The following is a 21,018-nucleotide window of genomic DNA, read 5'->3' on the forward strand; positions in this document are numbered from 1 at the left end:
AGGCAAGTGGTGGGCAAAGCATCAAGGCGCTATTTTGTCCCCTCCTTGTCCACCACCGGCGCTGACAAACCGCCTGATGATTAAAACTTTATCAAACTGACATCTCAGCCAGGGAGGACAGAGCCCGGTCAGCCTGCCAGCCCCACGTCCTGGACAGTCGATGGGATGGGGAACACTGACAAGGTCATGGGGCTGCTTTCTGGCCAACGTTACGTGGCTGTGGACTAAGAACCGCTGTAGTGTTTCTCCTCATGGCTTTGCTCCCCAGGAAGCCTGTCGGTGACAAAACGCTGGCTTTTCACAGGACCTGGGCTTGCTTGTGTCTGTCAGTTGGAAGGCTGCCCCCCAAGCAAAAACTGCCACGTTCCACAGCCCCTCACGTTGCTGATTTTCTGTTTTACAGACACTAGCCACGTTACATGTGTGATGCTGTTCGGTGAAGATACAAGTGCAGAAAATGTCACCTCAGGAGCTTGCCATGCTGCTCTGCAAAGAAGGGGACCACCATCTTGCCCAGCAGGAATTACCAATAGCCACTGCTTTCTACATGGCTGCCTTCAGCCGCAGTGCCCCCACGGCAGTACAGAAAGTGAGCTCCTTGGACAAAGGGCTCTGGGAGAAAGTGGTAGCTACTCTGGAGATGTGGTGCAAAGGCAAGGATCAGATTCCCAAGATCCAGAGCAAGACCTTGGCCGTTGTCTCTCTCAGTGTGGGAATAGCTAACATCTTTCTTTCCACCCTAAGTCCCGACAACGTGGTATCCTCAGTCTATAAACTGGAGACCCTGCTCAGGCGAGGATGCACAGAGGAGGTGGTGAATAAATGCAATACCCTGCTCAAGGCTAACCCAAAGTATACAATTGAACTGTTGCTGCTGCGGGCGTTGGCATGGGTGCTGTCAGGGACACAAGTTAGGAAGGGAGTTGCAGACTATATCCAAGCCTTTGTGATGCATCGGGCTGAGGTGGTGGCCTACGTGTGTACTAGGCAAAGGGAAGAGCTACCACAGGTCATCCAGGCCTTCTGTAATTATCTCACAACATATCAGAAAGAAATCCCAGACTGCAGTTCCTTGGACCAGTGGCTGGGCAACTGCTACGACTTCCTGTCTGCAGTGGCACCGGATGATAGCTGGGTTTGCAGGGTGCAGGCAGCCTACCTCTTTAAGAAAAGCAAATTTGAGGAGTGCGTGGCAGTTTGTAGCAAGGCCCTCAAGGGCTTCTCAGCGGATAATAATGTGAGAGATGAGAAAGCTTTGGGTCTGCTCTTGGAACGGGCTGCTGCATATTTCTTCTTAGGTGGACGGACGCAGGAAATGATGCAGGATTTAGCAGAAGCCTTTGCAGCAAGCCCTGCCCAGGCGATGAAGCACTTTGAAGAGCTTTTCTCATCACATGATGCTGAGAGGATAGAGGAACAGGCTAGGACTGTCCTGGAGGTGAAGTTTGCAGCATACAGGGAGGCTGTGCGTACTCAGACTGAACTCAGAGGCAATCATGGTACTGAACTACTCCCTTCTGTCATCCAGACAGTCCAGTTCCTCCTTCAGATCTCCCCAGCGTCCAAACGTGAGCTCAGCGTTCGGCTAGCAGACTGCCATCTCCTGCATGGACACATCAAAACTGCTCAGGATATCTGCGACCACCTCTTGGCAGCAGAGCAGAAAACTTACTACAATACTCTCTTAGCATTGCGAGGATTCTGCTTCCTTCATACTCATGACCATCAGCAAGCCTTGCAGGACTTTCAAAAGGTCATTGAGCATGATTCCCCACATCCTAACAGCTGTATTAAGGCCTTATGTGGACGTGGACTTATCCGGCTTTCTGGTGGCAGCCATTACTTGACAGCCCTGGATTATATCACAGCATGCCAGTTAAAGCTGGAAGAAACCATCTTCACAATCAAGTCCTATGTGCCGTGGAACCAAAGAGGACTGCTGCTAAAAGTTCTCCAAGAAGAAGGACAGAAGATGCTCCAGAAGAAGAGGTACGTGGGAGGCAGTTCAGCCCGTGGGTAGAAAAGAAACAGGACTTTCTAAGGGAAAGAGAGTGGCCTGAGTAGTAGGGAGGGTACTTGATTCAGGTAACTGAGAATAGGATATAGACCTTTTGAAAGTTCCTAATTAACATAACAAGTTGAAATAAATCTGCATAGGTGTGGTTATTCCAGAAAAATACAAATACAGGTTTTCTAGTGTGTCAGAATGCGATAGGATCCACGTAGCCAAATCAGCTTTATCTTTCTATGGAAGTTAAACCATGATATACCAATTGGCCTGAGCTAGCAGCAAGCGAGATGTGAGAGAGACAGAGATTTCTCCTCTAAAAGATTAGATACACCCATAATAAAACAGATTTTTTGGTGCTAGCTGGCTCCTTTCAGTCTCAGCTCTGAACTGAAGGATTTGGTGGGCCATGAAGTACCAAGCCCCTAGAAGGTGTCCTTCCAAGACAGAGCTGAGGTGCTGCTGTGCACATACTTGGTGCTGGCAATCCAAATTCTTTTTTCAATGTTAACTGCATTGTCATATTTAAGACTGGGAGACTGAGACAAGAACACCAAACTATTCCAGCTAAATCCATTAAAACACGAGTTTGAAGGTAGAAAGAGGTGTAACAGAGGGACTCTGAGGTCTTAATACTTAAAATCATCTTTCTAAAGATCAGAAAAGGTTGCCGATCGAAGCAGTATCTGTATTAGTTTTTTTATTTCTTCCAGCACAAAACAAGCTACTATTTAAATCAAACGGTTTCAGTGTTTCATTTTCAAAGTTTTGTCAGATACCGCCCCAGGAAAAGTCTTCCATTTTCTCCAAAAGTTAATTTTTATGTTACTTTCTCAGTTTTTACTCATGTGAAATACTAGTATTTCAGTGGAAAACTTGAAAATTTGAAGTGGGAAAAAGCATGTGAAAGTTCATCCCGGGCAGCTGCTCTTTACAACTGATACCCACATTTATTTAATCTCTTAATAATTTTAGTACTCTTGTGGCCTTGTTCTTCAGTTGTGTGATGCCTATTTCACACCCAGTACCTGGGGCCTGCACTCCGGTGGTGTAACTGAAGGACGGAAAAACGTGCTAACTCATTTGTTGCTGCACTGGCAGATCAGGGCACAAACGCAAGCCCCCTCAGACACAGGTCACTGCTTCTGGAACAAGAAGCTACCTGTTAACACAGCTCCTCCAAGTCCCTGCAAATTTTAACACACGGCTCTTCATGAGAAATGGCAATCTTTTTTTTTTTTAACTTTTTAAACTTACTTTTTCCTTTTCCCATTGGGTTATCAGCTGCAACCACAAATAGGAGTCATTATTTGTTAACCTTTCTTTAGAGCCACAACTGCTTAAGAACATGTTTTTATAAAGAGCGATTATGATTATGGAATGAAGTGGCAGAGATGTCTGTGGTGCCGGGTATGGTAAAATGTATCATCCATTTTGATACTGGACTGACAACCTGCTTCTTAGCTTCCAGCTGAGACAAAGAGGCTCTGTTACTCTCAATAGCACTTTTTCCTTGAAGGTGGTCTTTCCCTTTCTCTTTTTTTTTTCCCCTCCAGAGATGCCCTTGGGGTTCACCAGCTGGCTTCTCTGTTGGCAGAGCTGGACGCTTCTGATGAAGCATCACGGATCCTTTGTGCTGATGCCCTGTACCAGATGGGCTCTGTAGAAGAAGCTCACAAGCTCCTCTTATTAGCACTCTCAGGAAATCCACAAAGGTCTCCCATCCTGGCTAGACTCGCGCTTCTGCAGTTGAAGAAAGGTTTCATGTATGATGGCAACCAGGTAAGGAGCACTTGGCTAGCAGAGCGAATGAGGGAGTGATTAGTGGTAGCATGGTGAAGAGGGTTAACAGCCCTTTTGGCTGATACAGATGATGTGTGGTAGAACTTAAGAGGGACCACTGTAAGGCTCTGGCACTGTGAGGCCACCTCATCACATGGTGCAAAGTTGGAACCCACCCCCTCACGCAGCCTGTGATGGATTTTCCAGTGGGGATGCACCTACCCCAACCTGTGCTGCAAGACTTTTCTCAGGAATGGTGGTAAATCGGTAAATACAGGCCTCGTGTAGGACTTTCTGTCTGTAGCACAGGCCACACAAGGATTCCTGCCTAAATACAGCCCATTCATCACAGGCTGTTTAATGGCACTTTTCATCAGAGACTTTAACCAGGCAGAGCATGACTGAGCATCCTGCCTCTGGTGACAATATTGATGGGACTGGTAATTTTCCCCTAGAGAAAAGAAGGCAGAACTACTACCTAACTGATTATCCTAATGACGCATTGTAGGGGGGGCTGGGAAAGAAACAAAACCAGAAGCTCAAATATCAGTCTGCAGTTTTCTTTCTTTAACGGCTAATGACTTGGGCTTGAAACCATGAAAGAGATTCCAACATGTCGATTCTCCTACCAAGGATTACAAACCTGAATTACCAGGTTCTGCCATCAGAGGGAACTATTGCATTTTTAAAAATCCCATATAAATTCTACTAGCAGTAAAGAGAAAGGTTTTATTGTCACCACTTCACTACTCCCTATGAAAAATAAGTTTTGTGTAATTTGCTGCCTTTGGGAAGGCTATTAATGAATGACACGACTTTATTAGAGTTCATATGTTGCCCTTGGAAGTTAGATTCCTATCTGCAGTTTCTGCTACAAGTTCTAGATGGAACATATATGTCACTGAAAATTTATCTTCAAAATGTTTTTGTCCCACCTGCCTGTCAGCACCCAGACACTTATATCTATGAAAAGAACAGAGAAAGTAACAAGTTCAATGGATGTGTCTGGTTCATCAAGATAACTTCGTTCTTGTGCCAGCTTCTTGGGCTCAGATTTGAATGTTGAGTACTTGCTAAGCACATTTGCTTTACTGGAGGACACCTTTTGATTCTTTTCCGTAGGAAATGTTGTAAAAAATTGCTTGGTGATTTTCACTCTAGTGAATGGAGGCAAAGATACAGTATGTCAGGCACGAGTCTTTTCCAGGAGGACAGTAGTTTGTGGATTTGAATCCATACTTTTCCCAGATTCCCAATAGCAATACTAAAAGAAAGGCACAGCACTTCACTGATTTTCCATTCATTCACTGGTTTCCATTTCACAGTCAAAAGGGGTCACTAGAATCCTTCTGTTTCACAGAAACTTTCTCTCTTTGGGGCAATCATCCTGGGTTCAGCTGTATTTATAAAAACACTTAACTGCCAGTCAGGAACAGATGCTGCCCAAAGTAAGCAAAGCAGCTTTAGTATTTTCCTGGAATGATTTCCACTGCTGCAGTGGTGGTGAGAAAAGATAGAAAGTAATGTTTTCTCCAACATGCATTTACACTAGGGCCAGCTGAGGAGTTAAGTAAAAGAGATTCATGGTCCTTGGCTGGGCCGTGGCTGGCTGAAGCCCCAGTGAAACATGGGGAAGCACCGGGTAAAAGCATACTTGTCTCACCAGACAGCTTTGTTTCCAGCTTTAGCATGACTGAGTTTATCTTTTCATGCCAGTATTTTAATCCTGCCTTTTTCTCTCACATTGTTAAGCTGCTAAAGAAAGTGATCAGAATAGGAGATACCTCCTGCCTCCTGCCAATCATGGACATTTTCAAAGAGGAGGACCGGAAGTTGATGCAAACTCACTGCCATTTCAGAGCACTGACCATCTTGAAGGACACACAGGAGGATGCTGACATCAAAGAGGCCATTGCCTACCTTTCCTTTGCCATCATTGCTTCAGGTAGGGTTGTCAAGATACTGACAGGAGATCTACTTCTGTGGGAAATCAGATCAGTGGGTGGGCAAGCATGTCTAACCACATCTCGTCTGTCATTTCCCCAATGAGAAGACTGAAACAGTAAACTTGCAAAGGCAGGTGAAGAGCAGGATAAAATTTGTTTAAAGTAGCAACTCATCTGGACCATGAAATAGTGCAACTAAACAGTGACTGCAGTTCTTACTGTCCTGTAAGTAGCTTGTAAACTCCTTGAAATCATTTGCAAGGATCCACTTCAGTTCTAGAGGGTCATCAGCCCCTTCTCTTAACCTGTTCAGAAGCCCCAGCACGTGATTTTGTTCTGTTGTTTAGCACATGAAATCCTCCTGGAGCACAGTGAAGGATTCTTTTAAGTTGCATTGTTCACATGCTAAAAGTTAAGTTCAAGTGTAAACCACCCTTTCTGGGTCATACCAACACAAAGAACCCACAGTTCCTTCATAGTTTGGAAAAGGTCTTTAACATCCTGAGCCCATCTATTTCCAGCTGCTTGTCTGAAATTTCCAATATAAAGGTATCCCTGTTTTTTCTGCTCCAGAAAAGTAATGTGCAGAGTATACAGGAAACACAGTGTATGTTGTCTTCACATTTTACAGTCTTTTGTTACAGTAGACCTGCTACCAACCATCAGACCCCAATTACTGTTCAGTTGCTGTAGGTTGCTTCTGAGTAATTGGTCTGACAAACTGATCTGTAACCATAATTTTTTTCATACATGTGGTCACAGATTTTCTCACAAGTACAGCTGTGCTGTCGAACAAACTACATGTTTTAATGTTAGCAGTGCTATCTTCTCAGAGCCATTAGTTCATTTTCCTTTTTATGTGCCATACTTTCCTTCTTTACTGTGGTTTAAAAAAAGACCCTTTTAGGATAAGCAGTGTAATGCTGTTCTATTGGTAAGGAAAAGCAGAACAGCAGGGGGATTCTTCTGTACATAATGTAGGGGTGCTGTTTTATCACAGTAACGGGTACATGCTCAAAATACAGGGAAAAGTCTCGAGGAAATCCCACAGAATTACTTTTCCTTCTATAAAACTTGATTTTTCAGTAAGTAACTCTCCACGCAGGTGACTGAGGTAAGCCTGAAGCCTGCTTATGTCAAGATAAGCCAGGGATTTTTGATCCTCTTGTCCGACTGCTAGGCTGGACAACCATATTTTTGGAAATGTTTCCCTGGAAAATTAAAGTTGATCTAGAAGGAGACGAGACCTCCTTTGAAAACACAGTATAATTGTTTCTTAAAGAGATCAAAGCCAAACTTGTGATAAATGAGAGGGGAATTTGGTCCTTGTCAGCAGTTAGTCCTTGGAAGAGTGTGAATAAGGGGACACTTCACAAAATCATCTAGATGAAGGAAATCCCCCTTTCAGAAGAAAGAAGCAGCCTTCATCCTCTTTGTTTTGTGTAACTTTTAGAGGAGATGCTAGCTGGTAAGTCATTTGGAAAAGCTACTGAAACAGAGCCAGCTTCAGCCCATTTTGGACAAGTAGTGTAGAAGTAGAAGGCTCCCCTGTTTCAGCCTTAGTTTGTTACATCAGTTAGTACCCTGAAAACCTTCCTACCAACAAAACTTATTTGCCACCTCCTGTTTCATTAGAATGAACATGCTGTAAATACAGTCACTACAGCAAACAACGTGCTTTCTTTTTCCAACAGGCCAATGAACGCATAGTTCCAGTGCAAAAGAGTGAATGCACCCGCTTGCACGCATCATTGTCCTAGCTTTTCCTAAGGAGAGGGAGCAGGGTAACACGGAAATGCTTCTGGCATGTTCCAAGTAAAACCATGTTTGAGTGGAAATCTGCTTTTCACTCTGAGCAAATATTATGACAGCAGCATTGAGAGGAAGAGAGATTGGTTTATGAAAATGGAAAAAAAACCCTGTTAATTGCTTTGAGATGGTTCCATTTCACAGCCCATGCATTCCAGCTTATCAACTCCCCACCTGCTAGAACAGATGCTTGTTAAGAGATAGATACTGTCTTTATGGGAGCCAACTGATAGAGCTCCAGAGCGATAATAACCTTTGGTACAGAAGTTTTGGAGCATATCAGGACGGAGAAAAAAAGCCTCATTACTGTAAAAGAATTGCTAGGAGCCTGTCTGCTGGCTCACCTCTGCAGGCAGCTGTGCAAGACACTGCATTTCCTGACCTCCTTATGAAAAAATATTTACAGTGACACTGATGATTTATCATCCAGTATTGGGATGCCACAGTTATTGATTACAGCCCTGAGCAAATTAAGATCCTTATCGAAAATGCCTTGAAAGGAAGGAGCACGTGAATGGCAGAAAGATGTATGCTCTGCAACCAGTGAATGAAGGGACCATGATTTTCATTGTCAACTATATGTGTTTGTTTGGGCAGCACTTATTTGAAAGCAGAGAAAACAGAATCTTAGTATCACAAATCCCAGTGCATGTTAAGTGTGGCAGTAAGTTAGCCAGTCCTGTCTGGATTACTGTTTTATCCAAAACACTGTGTACCTCCTGACTCCATTTTACTAAGCCAAGCGGCCTTGTGCCTCCATCCTCACATATCTTCCTCTTAGAGCATTTTTCTCCATTTGTGCTGCTCCTATTCCATCATGCTAAAATCTCCAAGGACCCCTTCTAATGAGTTGAATCCTAATCCAGCTCAGATCCTGACATGATGGTCATGTCTTTGGTGGGTTGCCTCCGTTTGTTGCACATTCATGGTGTCTTTGGAGAAAGGTGTGGTGGAGGGATAGATGTGGAGATAGGAAGACATCCCCTTTTTACAAGAGCCTTGTCTTCCTTTTGCTGGTTTCCAGAGCAGCACCACGATGCTGGCTTTTAGAGATCCCTGTGAAAATGCATGGAAGACCCTAGGGCAGAACAACAAAGGGCAAAACCTTCCAGAACACTTGAAAAATAGCTAGAAGTATTTTCATGACAAGTAGCAAACATGGAATTTCTTTATACTGCCAGTTAGCTGAGTCTAGGTATCCCAGAGAAGGTAGAAAGAAAAATTGCCTGCATGGGAAGGTTGAGTGCTTAATGATTGCAGGCATCCTTTGGCTTCCTTTGGCTGTTCCTGAGGACACCCACTCTTGCTGAGACCTTGAGGCAATCAGGAAAGCAGTCAGGGATATTTGAGGATAGGCAGTGTTGATTGACGTGTGCATTTGTTTTTATTAGAAACCAGGAAGCTTTTGAGCTAGTTGAGCAGTGTGATTTTACGATTTTCATTCTGTTACCTTTTCCACTCATTCAATTTTTTATTACAATGTTCTTTGGCATGTTTAACTAGACTGAAGACTCTTTGAAGCGGGGCCTGTGTTTTTGGTGTGCCTGGCACAGTATGGTTCCTGTTCCTGTCTGGAAAGGTAAAGTTGGGTCACAGTAGGACAGTTACAGTTATAAATCAAAATGCAGCGATACAACTACTCTCAGCAAAATGCCCTTTCATTCTGTAAATCACTGTTAGAATTATTTTTTTTCTCTCTGTACTATTCCCAGAACTGGTTCTTCTGTTTATAACATGCAGAATATTTCTTTTTTTAAAAATTCATCTTAGCAGCAAAATATATGCCCTGAAAGCATTTTTTGCACATACTGTAGCCCAGGCTTTTTTATTAGTCCAGGCTTGCCTGTTTCTTGGTGGCCTATAAAGCAAGTACAAAGATACACTGGTTTCTGCTGTCAGCTATCCGTAAGTGAGACCCATGGCTAGCTTTATGCCAGAAAGAGAAAGACCAGGTTCACATTCCTGTTCACATTGGTGGGTGGGCCTGCTGCCTGTGTGGGAAAGCTTCTAGGCTGACATTGGTATCAGGGTAGCATAACACCCGAACTGCTTTGTCTCTCTGTCCTGTTAATGTTTCTGTGGCTTGTGTCAAGCACATTGAAATTATCCCAACCAGCCATGAAAGATGCGTTTCCGAAGTTCGATGATGACCTTCAAAGAAATTGAGTGGTTTTTATGAGGTTAGAGAGGAATTTTGAAGCAAAGCTAAACATTGAACTCCAGTCCTGAGTAGCAACACTGAACCACAGCTCACCATTTCCCTGCAGAATCACATTGACATGTACACCACTAGAACATCAGGGTAGCCTTGGCTTTGTAATACACACCAGGAAACACTTTCTAGACTTCACCAGTGAAAATTCATTCCCTGACAGAATTCTGCTAGCCTCAGCATGACACTTAACTGATTAAGTACTGTGCTTTGGAAACCAGCCTGACATAGATCCTTTTTTTCCCTTTCAACTCAGAACTGATAGCGTGCAACAGGAATTCCACTGGCAACAAAAATATAGGAAACTACCACTTAAGTACTCTCATTGTACTTAATCAGGTATCCTCAGGCAAAATGGATTGTTTTGCATAGCTTCGTATGGATGTCCTTCGATATCCTTTCCAGCATCCTCCTTATTCTTCTTCCAGTCACATCTGTGGATTGTGGTTCCGTACCATAGCACATTTACCTCCATCCAGCACACCCCTTATTCCAACCTTGCCATAGCTCTGAATAAAGTGATACTTTTCATTCCTCCAGTCACCACAAAGCAACGTGTAGTTCTACTGCATCATTTTCTCTTAGCTGCTTCGAAGCTCTTCAGTGAGGCTTAGTGGTCTGCACACGCTGGGACTTACTGCACTCTGTTTTCCAGCAGTAGACTTGACACCTTTCAAGTAAGCATGGCTGCGTTTCTCTCCTCCAGGTGGTTATGCTGAAGATTGTCTTCTCATCAGAGCTCGATGTTATGGGCACCTTGGTCAGAAGAAAACTGCTATTTTTGATTATAATGCCATCCTAAAGGACAACCCTAGGAACGTGCAAGCTTTGAGTGGACGAGGATTCATTTACCTTACTCTGAAGCAGCAGAAGGTACTATCACTATATTGACTTGCTGGTGATTTTTCTGATGGTATTAAGCAATATTAGTGTAAGGTACCACAGGCTTTGTCATGGACTCACTGAAATAAAGAGTTTCTCGCAGAATTTGGTCAGCAATGGCTCTTGCTTTGGGTGGACGTATAAGTGGTTCATTTAACATTACTGACTTGCTTTCCCAAGTCTAGAGAGAGGAAGACTAAATGTTAATCACAGATCATATTCACTGTCACTACTATGCACTGATTTGCAGTGCTGCAAACTCTCCCTTACATTTGGTCTCACATTTTCATGACAATGTGTTAGATGAAATGTAGCAACAACAAGAGGAAAAAGAACGAACAGTTTCCAGGTTTAGTGAGTCCCTCTCCATCATCTGTGAAGTCATGTCAGATGTTTGCATGGTTTATCTGCTTCTAATATAGTCAATAGCCTTACCCTTCACCTGCATATCGCTCCTGTCCTACAGTGAATTGGAAATGGTGCATCTCCAATTAGGTGTGTGGATTTGCGCTAGCTTACCCTGGCTGAGCCAAATCCTGCTTGCACTTACTCATTCACAGCATCCCTTTCTTGCTGCTGTAAGAATTTGTCTCAGTTATAATCTGAGGAGTTCAAATCACACACTCTGCAAATAGTCATCCAAACCTGTCTTTATGCTCTTACATCAGCTTTGCAAGTGGAAAAGAAATAGCACAGGGACCGGGAAGAGCAAAAAAGTGCAGCAGAGAACTGAAAGAACAACTTACCAATACATAGTTATTGCTACGGTTTCATTTTTTGGTCTTGTTTTTCCATAGGAGGCAGTGCAAGATTTGATCTCGGCACTGAAGGTGGAGGCAGGAGTAGTGATCCCAGCTATCCTGTCTTTAAAGCATGAAGCCCAAGGGTTGATCACTCAGTGGCTTCTTCAGTATGGCAGGGCTGCATTAACCGAGCTTGTTACTACTAAAGGCCTTTCAAAAGAAGAAACCCTCAGAGATCTTCTTGTGATTTCAAAAGCACTAATTAAAATTTGCAAGGATGCACAATATCACATCTTCTACACAGACGTTTTGATTGCAGATGGTAAGTGCCCATTCTTTTACATAGCTGATCAGACTAAGTGAATGAGCAGTAAATTAAAAGAAAGTGAATGTTAAATGGCAAGTGTATTGTTGTGTAGTACTTTTCAAGGAAAGTTTGCAAATATTTGGGAAAGTAATAAGTAATTAATAAAGTAATAAAGTAATTAATACCCTTATGTGGATAAGCTACCTAAATCCTGCTTTGGTAAGTTTTCTTGATGTCTTTTTCTCCACGTGCAATGGATTATATAGCTTGTACTGGTGTTAACCAACAGGAAGGTATGAAGAGGCCCTTGATCACCTTCAGGAAGCATTTGGCCACTCGCTTGCTGATGATTTTGCTAGTGCAAGACTAGCTGTGCTGCAGCTGAAGAAGAACAGCGTGCCAGTGGCAGCTCACTCATTCAGCATCCTAGCTAAGAAAGATGAGAGAGAGTTGGGATTTCTCCTGAACTTCGTAGATGCTAAGCAACAGCACCATCTTTCTCAGGTACATTTGTGGATTCAGTGGGGAAATAGGAAGGAAAATTAGGCTGCAGAGATTTTCCCTGCCTTGTCCTGAACAGAAGTGTGTGGGAAGACCATTTATCAGGTGAACAAGGAACAAATTAGCTTCTTCCTCCAGCCTTCACTTCAGCCAGAACAGGGAGTTGAATCCAAATTTCTTTCACTGCAGTGACCTTGCATCAATCTCTAATAATTCATCATTACCACTTCTTACCACCTGGGGGAATTTCTTGTTGGTCTCCCTAGCATGAGACCTGTTTAATCCCAATGCTAAAATGCAGGGGATGTGAGGGGCAGCAGCTAGAGATTTAGCAAGATCATTGCTAATATTGTCCTCTCTATGAGTTACATGGTGCTTCTTGGAAAGGGGAATTAATATTTTGTTCATTTTCTTGCTGAAATGAAATGGAAGGTTCTGATTCAGTCACATTACATGCTTCAATCCTTTTTGCTCATTTGTGTAACATTTAGAAATTTAAATATATTCATATTTTTATAAAATTACTAGCCTTTGAGGTTGATTTTGGTTTTCCTAGCTAAAATTGTTTAACACAAAAATGGGACATTGCTGTAGTCCACCCAAGTATGTACTTTTCAGTATTTTTTCCAAGTTTCTCCCCAAAAGTGCATCCAGCTCTGAGAAAGCATCTCCAATAACAAGACAGGACAAGGTCAGATTGATGCTGAGGAGTTTTAACATTCACTCAAGCATCTGCAATTCTGATTACCCAGAAGCTCTCTGTTCTGAGAGCGTTTGCTTCCTTTTATTCAATTTGTAGATTGTGTGCGCCCTGGTGAGAAGCTATATTGTTATGCTTTCTCCCAGGTTATAAAACAAACAACATGCTGATATACTTAATGCATCTTGAGAGGAGTACTTTGTATGTGTTTTAGCAAAACAGCAGGGGGATATAAGTAAACAAGTATTAATTTACCTGTCCCTAGATATACCCCATTACAGAGAAAAGAGCCCCTCTCTTCTGAATAATGTAAAAAGTTCAGTCTTATGGGGAAGAGTTTGAAGGTTTTAGAGCAAATTTTCTATCTTTCACTATATAAAGTTGATAAAGGTACAATCAAGAATGTGTCTTTGGAGGCCCTAAGGAGGCATCTATATATGAAGATACGTTTTGCAGCTGAATTTCCCCTGCTGCCACATCACTTGTTCTGCATGGAAGTCTCACAGCTAAGTCCATCGTGCTGCTTTCCGAGAAAACACAGGAGGGATTTTCTTGTGCTCTCAATAAGAAAAAAAAAAAAAAAAAAGAAGAAGGAAAAGTAAAGCTAATTTTTATACAGCTTAAACTGCACTGATGTATTAGGAACTCACTGGTGCCACAGATTAGTGAAACCTTTAAAATGGGACAGTCACTATATTTCTGTCTTTTTTTGAGCTGTCGACAGGGTGTGGAATAAAACCCCTTACTGGCGGCTTATTTATCATGCAAGATTTCTCTGCCACTTGAGAGAACAGGGCTGGCTGGGCCGATTTCAAGACTTGAACTCAATACCAGGGTTGGAAGTAAAATAGTTTTGTTTTGGTTTTTTTTTTAATCTTTAATCTTGTGCTTTTGTTCAACTGAGTAAACATTTGGATTCAAACACCTGGGAATCTTTCCATATTCTCTAATCTTCAGCAGTTTACTGAGTGTGATTACTTTTATTACTGATTAGCCCAGAATCACAAAGGATTTTTTTAATATGTATTTTGTGACAAGGGGATAAGTATGTATTTTGCTGGGGTGGGGAAGGAATTGGTTAATTCACCTGCCCAGTGTCTCAAAGGATTTTCCAGTAGCACTTCCTTTTGCCTGCAAGGTTATTCCAGTTTGTGTGTGAAAGGAAGATCTTAGTAAAAGCAAAAAAGCTTACAAACAGAATTAGTGCCAAAAACGCCAGCGATGGCCTTAATTTGCCATGGCTCCTAACTGCGCTCTAGGGGAGGGTGTTCTTTCTGCTACCTCTGTTTCACAAGTGAGGAGTTGAGTGATTTATGCTCAGCCCTCGGTCTCGGCACTCCACGCACAAAAGTACTACTGCCACATTGTTTTAGAGCGTTTGGAGATTACAGGCATTATAGAAATGTGTCATCATTATCCTGGAGTCTGGTCTGAAAAGCTAAAAATAATTCTACATAAGCTGAATAGGAAAGGGTGGAGGAAGGCGAGCTCCTTGATGTACTGATTTTTTTCATGAAAAACAAAGCAATAAAATTCTTCCATTATTTATAGTCCAAGGGGTCCCATGCTAAGAAATTTGTAAACAACTGGGAGAGCCCCATGGGAATAGGAATCTGAAAGATTTATTAAACTGCAAAAGGTCAGAGGAAGGGAGTTTGCTTGCCGCTAGCTCAGCTTCAACCCTTCAGTTTCCTATGTCAAAGGTTGAATGCATGACTGATTGCTACCTCCTTGCCCAGATCCTCAGAGCTGCGCTTTCTGTTGGCTGTTGACGTGCCATAGGATATCCAGAGCTGACTCCTACAGAAACGGTCTCAAAAGCTGTACGGTGTGTGTCAGAATTAGGCCCTCAGCCCAAGGTAGAAGTTGCCATTCCACATGCCAGGAAGGCACGTGGACCCCAAATAGGGTCTGCAGGTAAAGAAGAAAAGACTTCTTCCAAACTGTTCTGAAAACATCCAACCTTCTTCCAAAGCTCAATGCTTATCAATCTGTCTTCTGGTATTTACTGCTCAGAGACTAACCCTTGGCCATAATTCTACATCCATTAAACTCCTCACTTTCTTTCTGTCTAAGGAGTTGAACCTTGGTCAACTTCAACATAAGATCAGTCACCAGGGTCTGAAACCAAAGATGCAACAAAAATGTGTTTTGTGTTCAAATATATGTGCTTTCAGTCCTTTATCACACAGAGGTAGAGGTAACTAGATGGTAGAAGGAGACACAGAGACCTAATTCAGGAAGCGGTCCAGGCACCAGTCACTTATGGCCTACCAAGCCCTTTCCAGATGGCACCAGCATCCTTTCAGTCTGGAAGCCATAATCAAATCTTTAGTGACAAGTTTGAAGATAGACCACAGCTGATCTCAGAACGGACCACATAGCCTGCTCTTGGCCTTCCAAAGTTACCTGCAGTGAGGGTGATGGCAAGAGAGTGCTTCTCGAAAGCCACATGCAGAGAGCAGCTGAACCCAGTCGTGCAATATCCTTCTGGCTTTCTATGTACCTCCTGCATCTTCTTTCCATAAATCATCTTTTCATATTCATCTTTGTACAGAATATGATGTGCAGGTAAGTTGCTAATTAATCCAGCTGTTTTGTGCACCAAAAGTGGGTCCCAGCCCAGTTCCTTTAAATCAGGCAGAGCCAAAAGACAATCCAGCTGCTTAATCCATGTTTACACCATCAGTGAAGATGAGGGAGAATCGTTTATTCTCAGATGCACCTTTTTCCTCCAAGCCCAGCAGGAAACCCAGAATCTCGTGGCTTGCTTTCTCTGGGGACCATCAGTGAAATGTGAAGTAGTCAAAGCAGTGGCTCAGTTAATAAGTGGCAATATCACATGTGTGCAGTACACCAAAACGATCCGGGCTAGCACACGAGCAGGTTTCGCATTAGATTAGCCGTTCAGGAGAACAACAAAAATGATATTTTTCTTCTGCCATTGAAACAACAAATGCTCCTTAAAGGCTGAAAATTACAGTTTAACTATACAAACGCAAGTATTTTGAGGAACTGCACTGTGCTCTTTAGAACAATGTGACCTAAAGCTTTAGAATTTCTAGGAAAAAAAATCTCTCGTCAGGATGCTCCTCACATGCAGACGCAATTCCACCTTGATCCCTTGTTAAAATCCTGCCACTGAGAAAACACTTGTGTTGACTAGTTGCCTTAAAAACACTTGAAAGGACAAACTGAATTTGCTACTCTTTAAATGTATACACAAACAGACATCTGAGATGATTTTGGACGGGCTGCCTTACCAGAACTGTTAAAGCCAGTGATTGACAGCATTTGTGGAGAGGTCCTATCTTTTTTCTTTTTGTGTGGAAGCTGAGAGACTCTCTAATAAATACGACTACATAAAGGATTTTACATTACTTTATAGCAAAATAACTGGGGTAGAATTCTTCATAAACTGTTAGCAATGGCTAAATTATTTCATGCCACTGGTCTCAGGTGAGGTGCTTGGACTTGACCTGTGGTATTCATTTCATCCAGAACTGTTTTCCTTAGTTCTGCTAAGCAGCAATCAATTCTAATCTAAGTCAACCAAAATAAAAAGTCAAGACACACAAAGAGACTGAAAGACCGGAGCTGGCTGCCAAGTGTGGCTCCTGAGACAGTGGCTGGGCTAACTGAATTCTGGGGAGCCACAGGCATCCAAAGGCAATGTGTGATACCCCGTGGAATGAGACTGATGAAAACATTTAACCTGTGCTTGAAGTCTCAGCTTGTTTGGCTTAGCCTTCTGTAAGACCTAAGCTGCCTGTGGCAGTCTTGTTTATAACTTAAATATTCACTGTGCTGCAGCATGTTAAAAGCTTTGTTTACTACCAATAAAGGGAAATAATGAGAAATCCATTTGAGGCAAATAGTTCTAATGGAGGTTTCTTTATTGACCTTTATGAACCTAAAAATTATATGGCTCTTTCTGCCTTCTCTATTTTCTTGTTGTTGTTTTTGCCTTCAGATAAAGGCAGATAGTTCACTTGCATTTGAGATTAATGATTAGCAAAGCCATCAGTTGGTCATTTTTTCCTATAGCTTGGGTAAACTTAAGCAGAGACCAACCTTCGTTATTAACACATGCAAACATTTGTGGGGCAGTACATAGAGCTATCTATCTACTGAACAGAAGATGCAATTTTCATACAGTCACCTCTTAGAGCAGACCATGGCAGAAAGTTGGTTTCATGAAGAGAACGCTGTCTACTTCTAAAGTTGGGTCCATTCAGTTTTCAGTTCAGGTATCATTCCTAAGGACCGTAAACAACTTCAGAGGAAATGTTCTGAAAAAGTTTTAGCAAAACATGAAGACATAAAGAAAAGCGGTTCAGAAACCCTTGAGGTAACAGCAAGTGCCATTGAGCTGAGATTTTCATATCTGCATGCAAAAAATATGCCAACTCTATGTTCTCCAACTAGATGTAATTTCAACATTTGAAAAAGTATCCAAAATTTCTTAGTGTCATGTCTACCTGTGGCCAGTCCAGACTAGATATTTTACTCTCTCTTTTTTTTTTTTCCCACTTTCAATAACTAATATTAAGTAACTTTCTGTCCACAGGTAGCAGCCCAAGAAGGAAATGTGCTGATTAAGGAATATCGCTATGAGAAGGCTCTTGGTTATTACACCCTGGCTGTCTTGACAAGCAAAGATAATCCAAGGTATCTCCGACAGAGAGCCGCTTGCCTTACGCACCTAAAAAAATACGACAAAGCTTTAAAAGATCTGGAGAAAGTGATCCAGAAGCATGGTTGTAACAGTCTTAAAACCCGCGTTGAGGACCACTGCTCAAAAGGACACCTGCTATTGTCAATGTCTGAGGAAGAAGCAGCAGTTAAGCAGTATATCGAGGCACTGCAGTTAGACGAATGTATGGCATTGCGCAGCATCATGAATGGCCCTGGCAGTGATGTTTTAACCAAAACATTTCATAAGATTGCACAGTATAACTTTGAAATGCAGCATTATGAAGAAGCCTGGAAAATCACAGACTATGGTCTTAAAATTGATAAAAGTACTGAACTTAAAAAGCTGAAAACAAGACTTAAGCGAGAGGCATCAAGCTGTAGCATACATTAATTTCTCTCTTTTGGGATTTTCCAGTGTCTGCTTTCTAGTTTGTTTGTGAGGCTGCAAGAATTAGGGAAAGATGAGATGCTCATGATAAATATGCACTGGACATGGCACTGAACACGGGACAGCAAGATTAGAAGTAGAAAGTTTCAGATAGTGAAACAAAACTGACCAAGCAAGCTATGAGAAAAAGGCAAATTATAGTATTTGGTATTCTTTGAAGTTACTGTGGATGTCTATAAACAACCCCTGGTGAAGAAAGTGTTTTGTCTGGCTGAACTGAACTAACTGGCTTCCAAACAGAGGAAGTAAAACCTTCAGATAGCTTGCAGTTTATGAATAACAACCACGTGGTTCCTTGCTATTTATTTGATTAGCATTAACAGATACCGTTCAATTAAGTAGCCTCATTTTTACAGGCTGGTCAAAAAGGATCAGTCAAAAGTAACATGTGTAACATGTTTGTGAAGGACCATATGTGTTACAGCACGCAGATGACCCACTCCTAAATGGAAAGAGCTGCCCTTACCATGATCTAGTGGATTTGCAATGATCAGCACCAATATAGCGGAGTGGGGCAGTCCAAATGCCAGGTAAACTGTTCTTTCTGTCCCAGGGAACATAGATAATATGAAGGATGACACACAGCAGAGATGAAACATCCAATCTAGTGACTGATACCCCATTATCTGGGACATACGGGCAGCTATACTCTGGACTTCCAGATCCCTGTGTCTCAGGTCGCCCGTGGAGAGTCATGGAGATAATCTCTCAGTAGGGGTGTCTACAAGAGCCCGCAAAATATCATCTTTCACACTCCTGGACCTTTGCGTACAAAAGACAGCTCTGGAGCATGGACTAATCAAGAAGGGATCCATGTACAAGTAGGAGGTCGGGGTTGGAGGCAACAGCCAAGGTGGTAATGTGATCGCTCTGCAGTGATTCAGCCCTGGTCCTTCATCATCCGTGCTGGACAGCACAGGAATCTCACATGCCCTGAGGGTTTTGCCCTCTCTCACGTATATAGCTTCATCACCTGTAAGGATAGCTAGACTTAGGGGGCAGCACAGAGATGGTGCCGATATACCCAATTTCTGTGGGGTTTGGTGTGTCATCTGTGGAATGGGAGTCTATAGCTTAATTTGGAAGCAGCACGCCTGTGCTGTGCAAAAAGGAAACAATGAGGTGGGGCCCAAACCAACAGACTGGTATATTTGTTTTGACTGCTCCAAGCGAATTCCTCCCCATGTTTTTGGAGTGTGATAATACAACCGTGAAGAAAAATAGAAACTACTATTGAAAACAAAGATTAAAGCAATACTGAGAACTGCTCTCCTGCTTTGATTAGGATGAAAGGGAAATGGAACTTTTTTCTTTTTTGTTACATTGTTTTCTGAAAGGCAACATTCCAGAGTGAAACTTCATTCGGCAGCCACCCCATCAACCCGATAGGCAATGGTACCCTCTGTCCCCTTGCATCTTTTTTTCTTCTCTGCATGCTCCTTTTTTTCTTCCCTAAGAGCACAGGTAAGACTGGGCTTCATTCCTTTCAAATTCAATAAAAGTTACTCTGATTTTAATCCTAGTGACACTGATGAGAACTTTTTGCTCTTAAGGGGCATCAAGATGCTATAGGATAGTTTCTTTCCAAGCATGAAATTATGTCTTTAAGTAACTGTTGGCTGCATTTGCAAGCTGAAATAAATAAATTTGCTCCTTTTTTTCTTCCAACAGTAACCAACAGGTAGGAATTTCTCTGTGTCTCATGGTGAAATTTTGAGAAGCAGTTGTTTAGGGCTTTGGAATTATTTTTCCCTTTATTTTTGTTTTGGGCTTTTGATTGACTGGAATAATAAATCTCTTCACAGTTTCACATAAGCTATTCTGTTAGCATTCCCTCTTTTAGTTGCAGGTTTAGTTTGGTGTCATTCAGCTGATAGTTTCTCTCTTAAGCAGGTTCATCCTTCTGTGGCTTTTAGAATGGAATAGTTCCAGTTGGAAGGGACCTAAAATAATCACCCAGTCTGGCTGCCTGACCACTTCAGGGCTGACCAAAAGTTAAAGCATATTATTAAGGGCATTGTCCAATTGCCTCTTAAAATCTGCCACCTCTAGCAAGCCTCTTCCAGTGTTTGACCATCCTCTCAGTAAAGAAACTTTCGTAATACCTAGTCGGAGATGTCTATGTCAATACAATGTATTTGCATTGTGTAGACAATTGAGGCAATGTATAGTCTCCTTTGCCACAACTAATATTGCTGAAGATATTATATAAACATAGAAATCTAGACACACAAAGAACAGACGCACAGATGCTCAGCTGCACTCAAGTGAAATAACTTCATTACAGAGAGATCATGAATCTGGTTCTCCTCCCACTTATCCATGCTGACAGATAGGAATAATATCCGTGCAAAAACTGTGTGAAGAAAGAATCAGGGTTTAAATCAAAAAGACAAGAAAAAAGTCCACACTGCCTACTGGATTAGCAGCCTCTTGCTGAGAGAAGCAATACCAACTTTCTGAATTTTACTGTGTAATTTCTAGTGAACTGAGATTTTCTTAAAGCCCCAAGTCTTTCCATTATATAAAAACAGGATACTCAACTTTCCTCAGACCACTCAGTGGTCTTTCCTCAGACTTTCCAGTGATGGAAAGCACTGGGAAGACAATCTAGTTGTCCTGTCTCCCAGGCTAATATTCCATCCATTGGCCTGAGCTGCCTCTTAGCAAGTTTGGGAGGGTTTGGGATGTTTTGTTTTGCTAATATATATTCTTTGCTGCTCTGAATAGAGTGCATTTATTGCTCCTAAATAAATTTTTCTTTTAAAATAGGGACCACATGCATCCCTGCAAGATTCCTATAGAGTTATGCTGAGGAAAAATTTGTTTTCAGGTGCCTATAGCTGCTGTTTCTTTAAGCACCAGGAAGGAACATAGCTTCTTACCTATGGTCCAGGTTTATGGCTGCTTCTCTCAGCAGATCCTAACTGTTTTCATTAGCATTTTTGTTTCTTTTATCTTCTCTGCCCCGTTTCTGTGCCC

General features: G+C 42.2%; 1 protein-coding gene across 1 annotated transcript; it reads left to right on the forward strand.

Moving 5' to 3' along the window:
• Window positions 1–407: 407 nt before the first annotated feature.
• Window positions 408–20,576, forward strand: TTC34 (tetratricopeptide repeat domain 34). The gene is made up of 7 exons (XM_064470046.1): window positions 408–1,989; window positions 3,565–3,790; window positions 5,543–5,735; window positions 10,464–10,630; window positions 11,437–11,704; window positions 11,979–12,193; window positions 17,461–20,576. The coding sequence occupies exons 1-7, from the start codon at window positions 458–460 to the stop codon at window positions 17,977–17,979; spliced, it is 3,120 nt and encodes a 1,039-aa protein (XP_064326116.1). The 5' UTR covers window positions 408–457; the 3' UTR covers window positions 17,980–20,576.
• Window positions 20,577–21,018: the final 442 nt, after the last annotated feature.

Source organism: Phalacrocorax carbo, chromosome 20, assembly GCF_963921805.1.
Source record: "Phalacrocorax carbo chromosome 20, bPhaCar2.1, whole genome shotgun sequence".
In the NCBI taxonomy this organism is placed as follows: domain Eukaryota; kingdom Metazoa; phylum Chordata; class Aves; order Suliformes; family Phalacrocoracidae; genus Phalacrocorax; species Phalacrocorax carbo.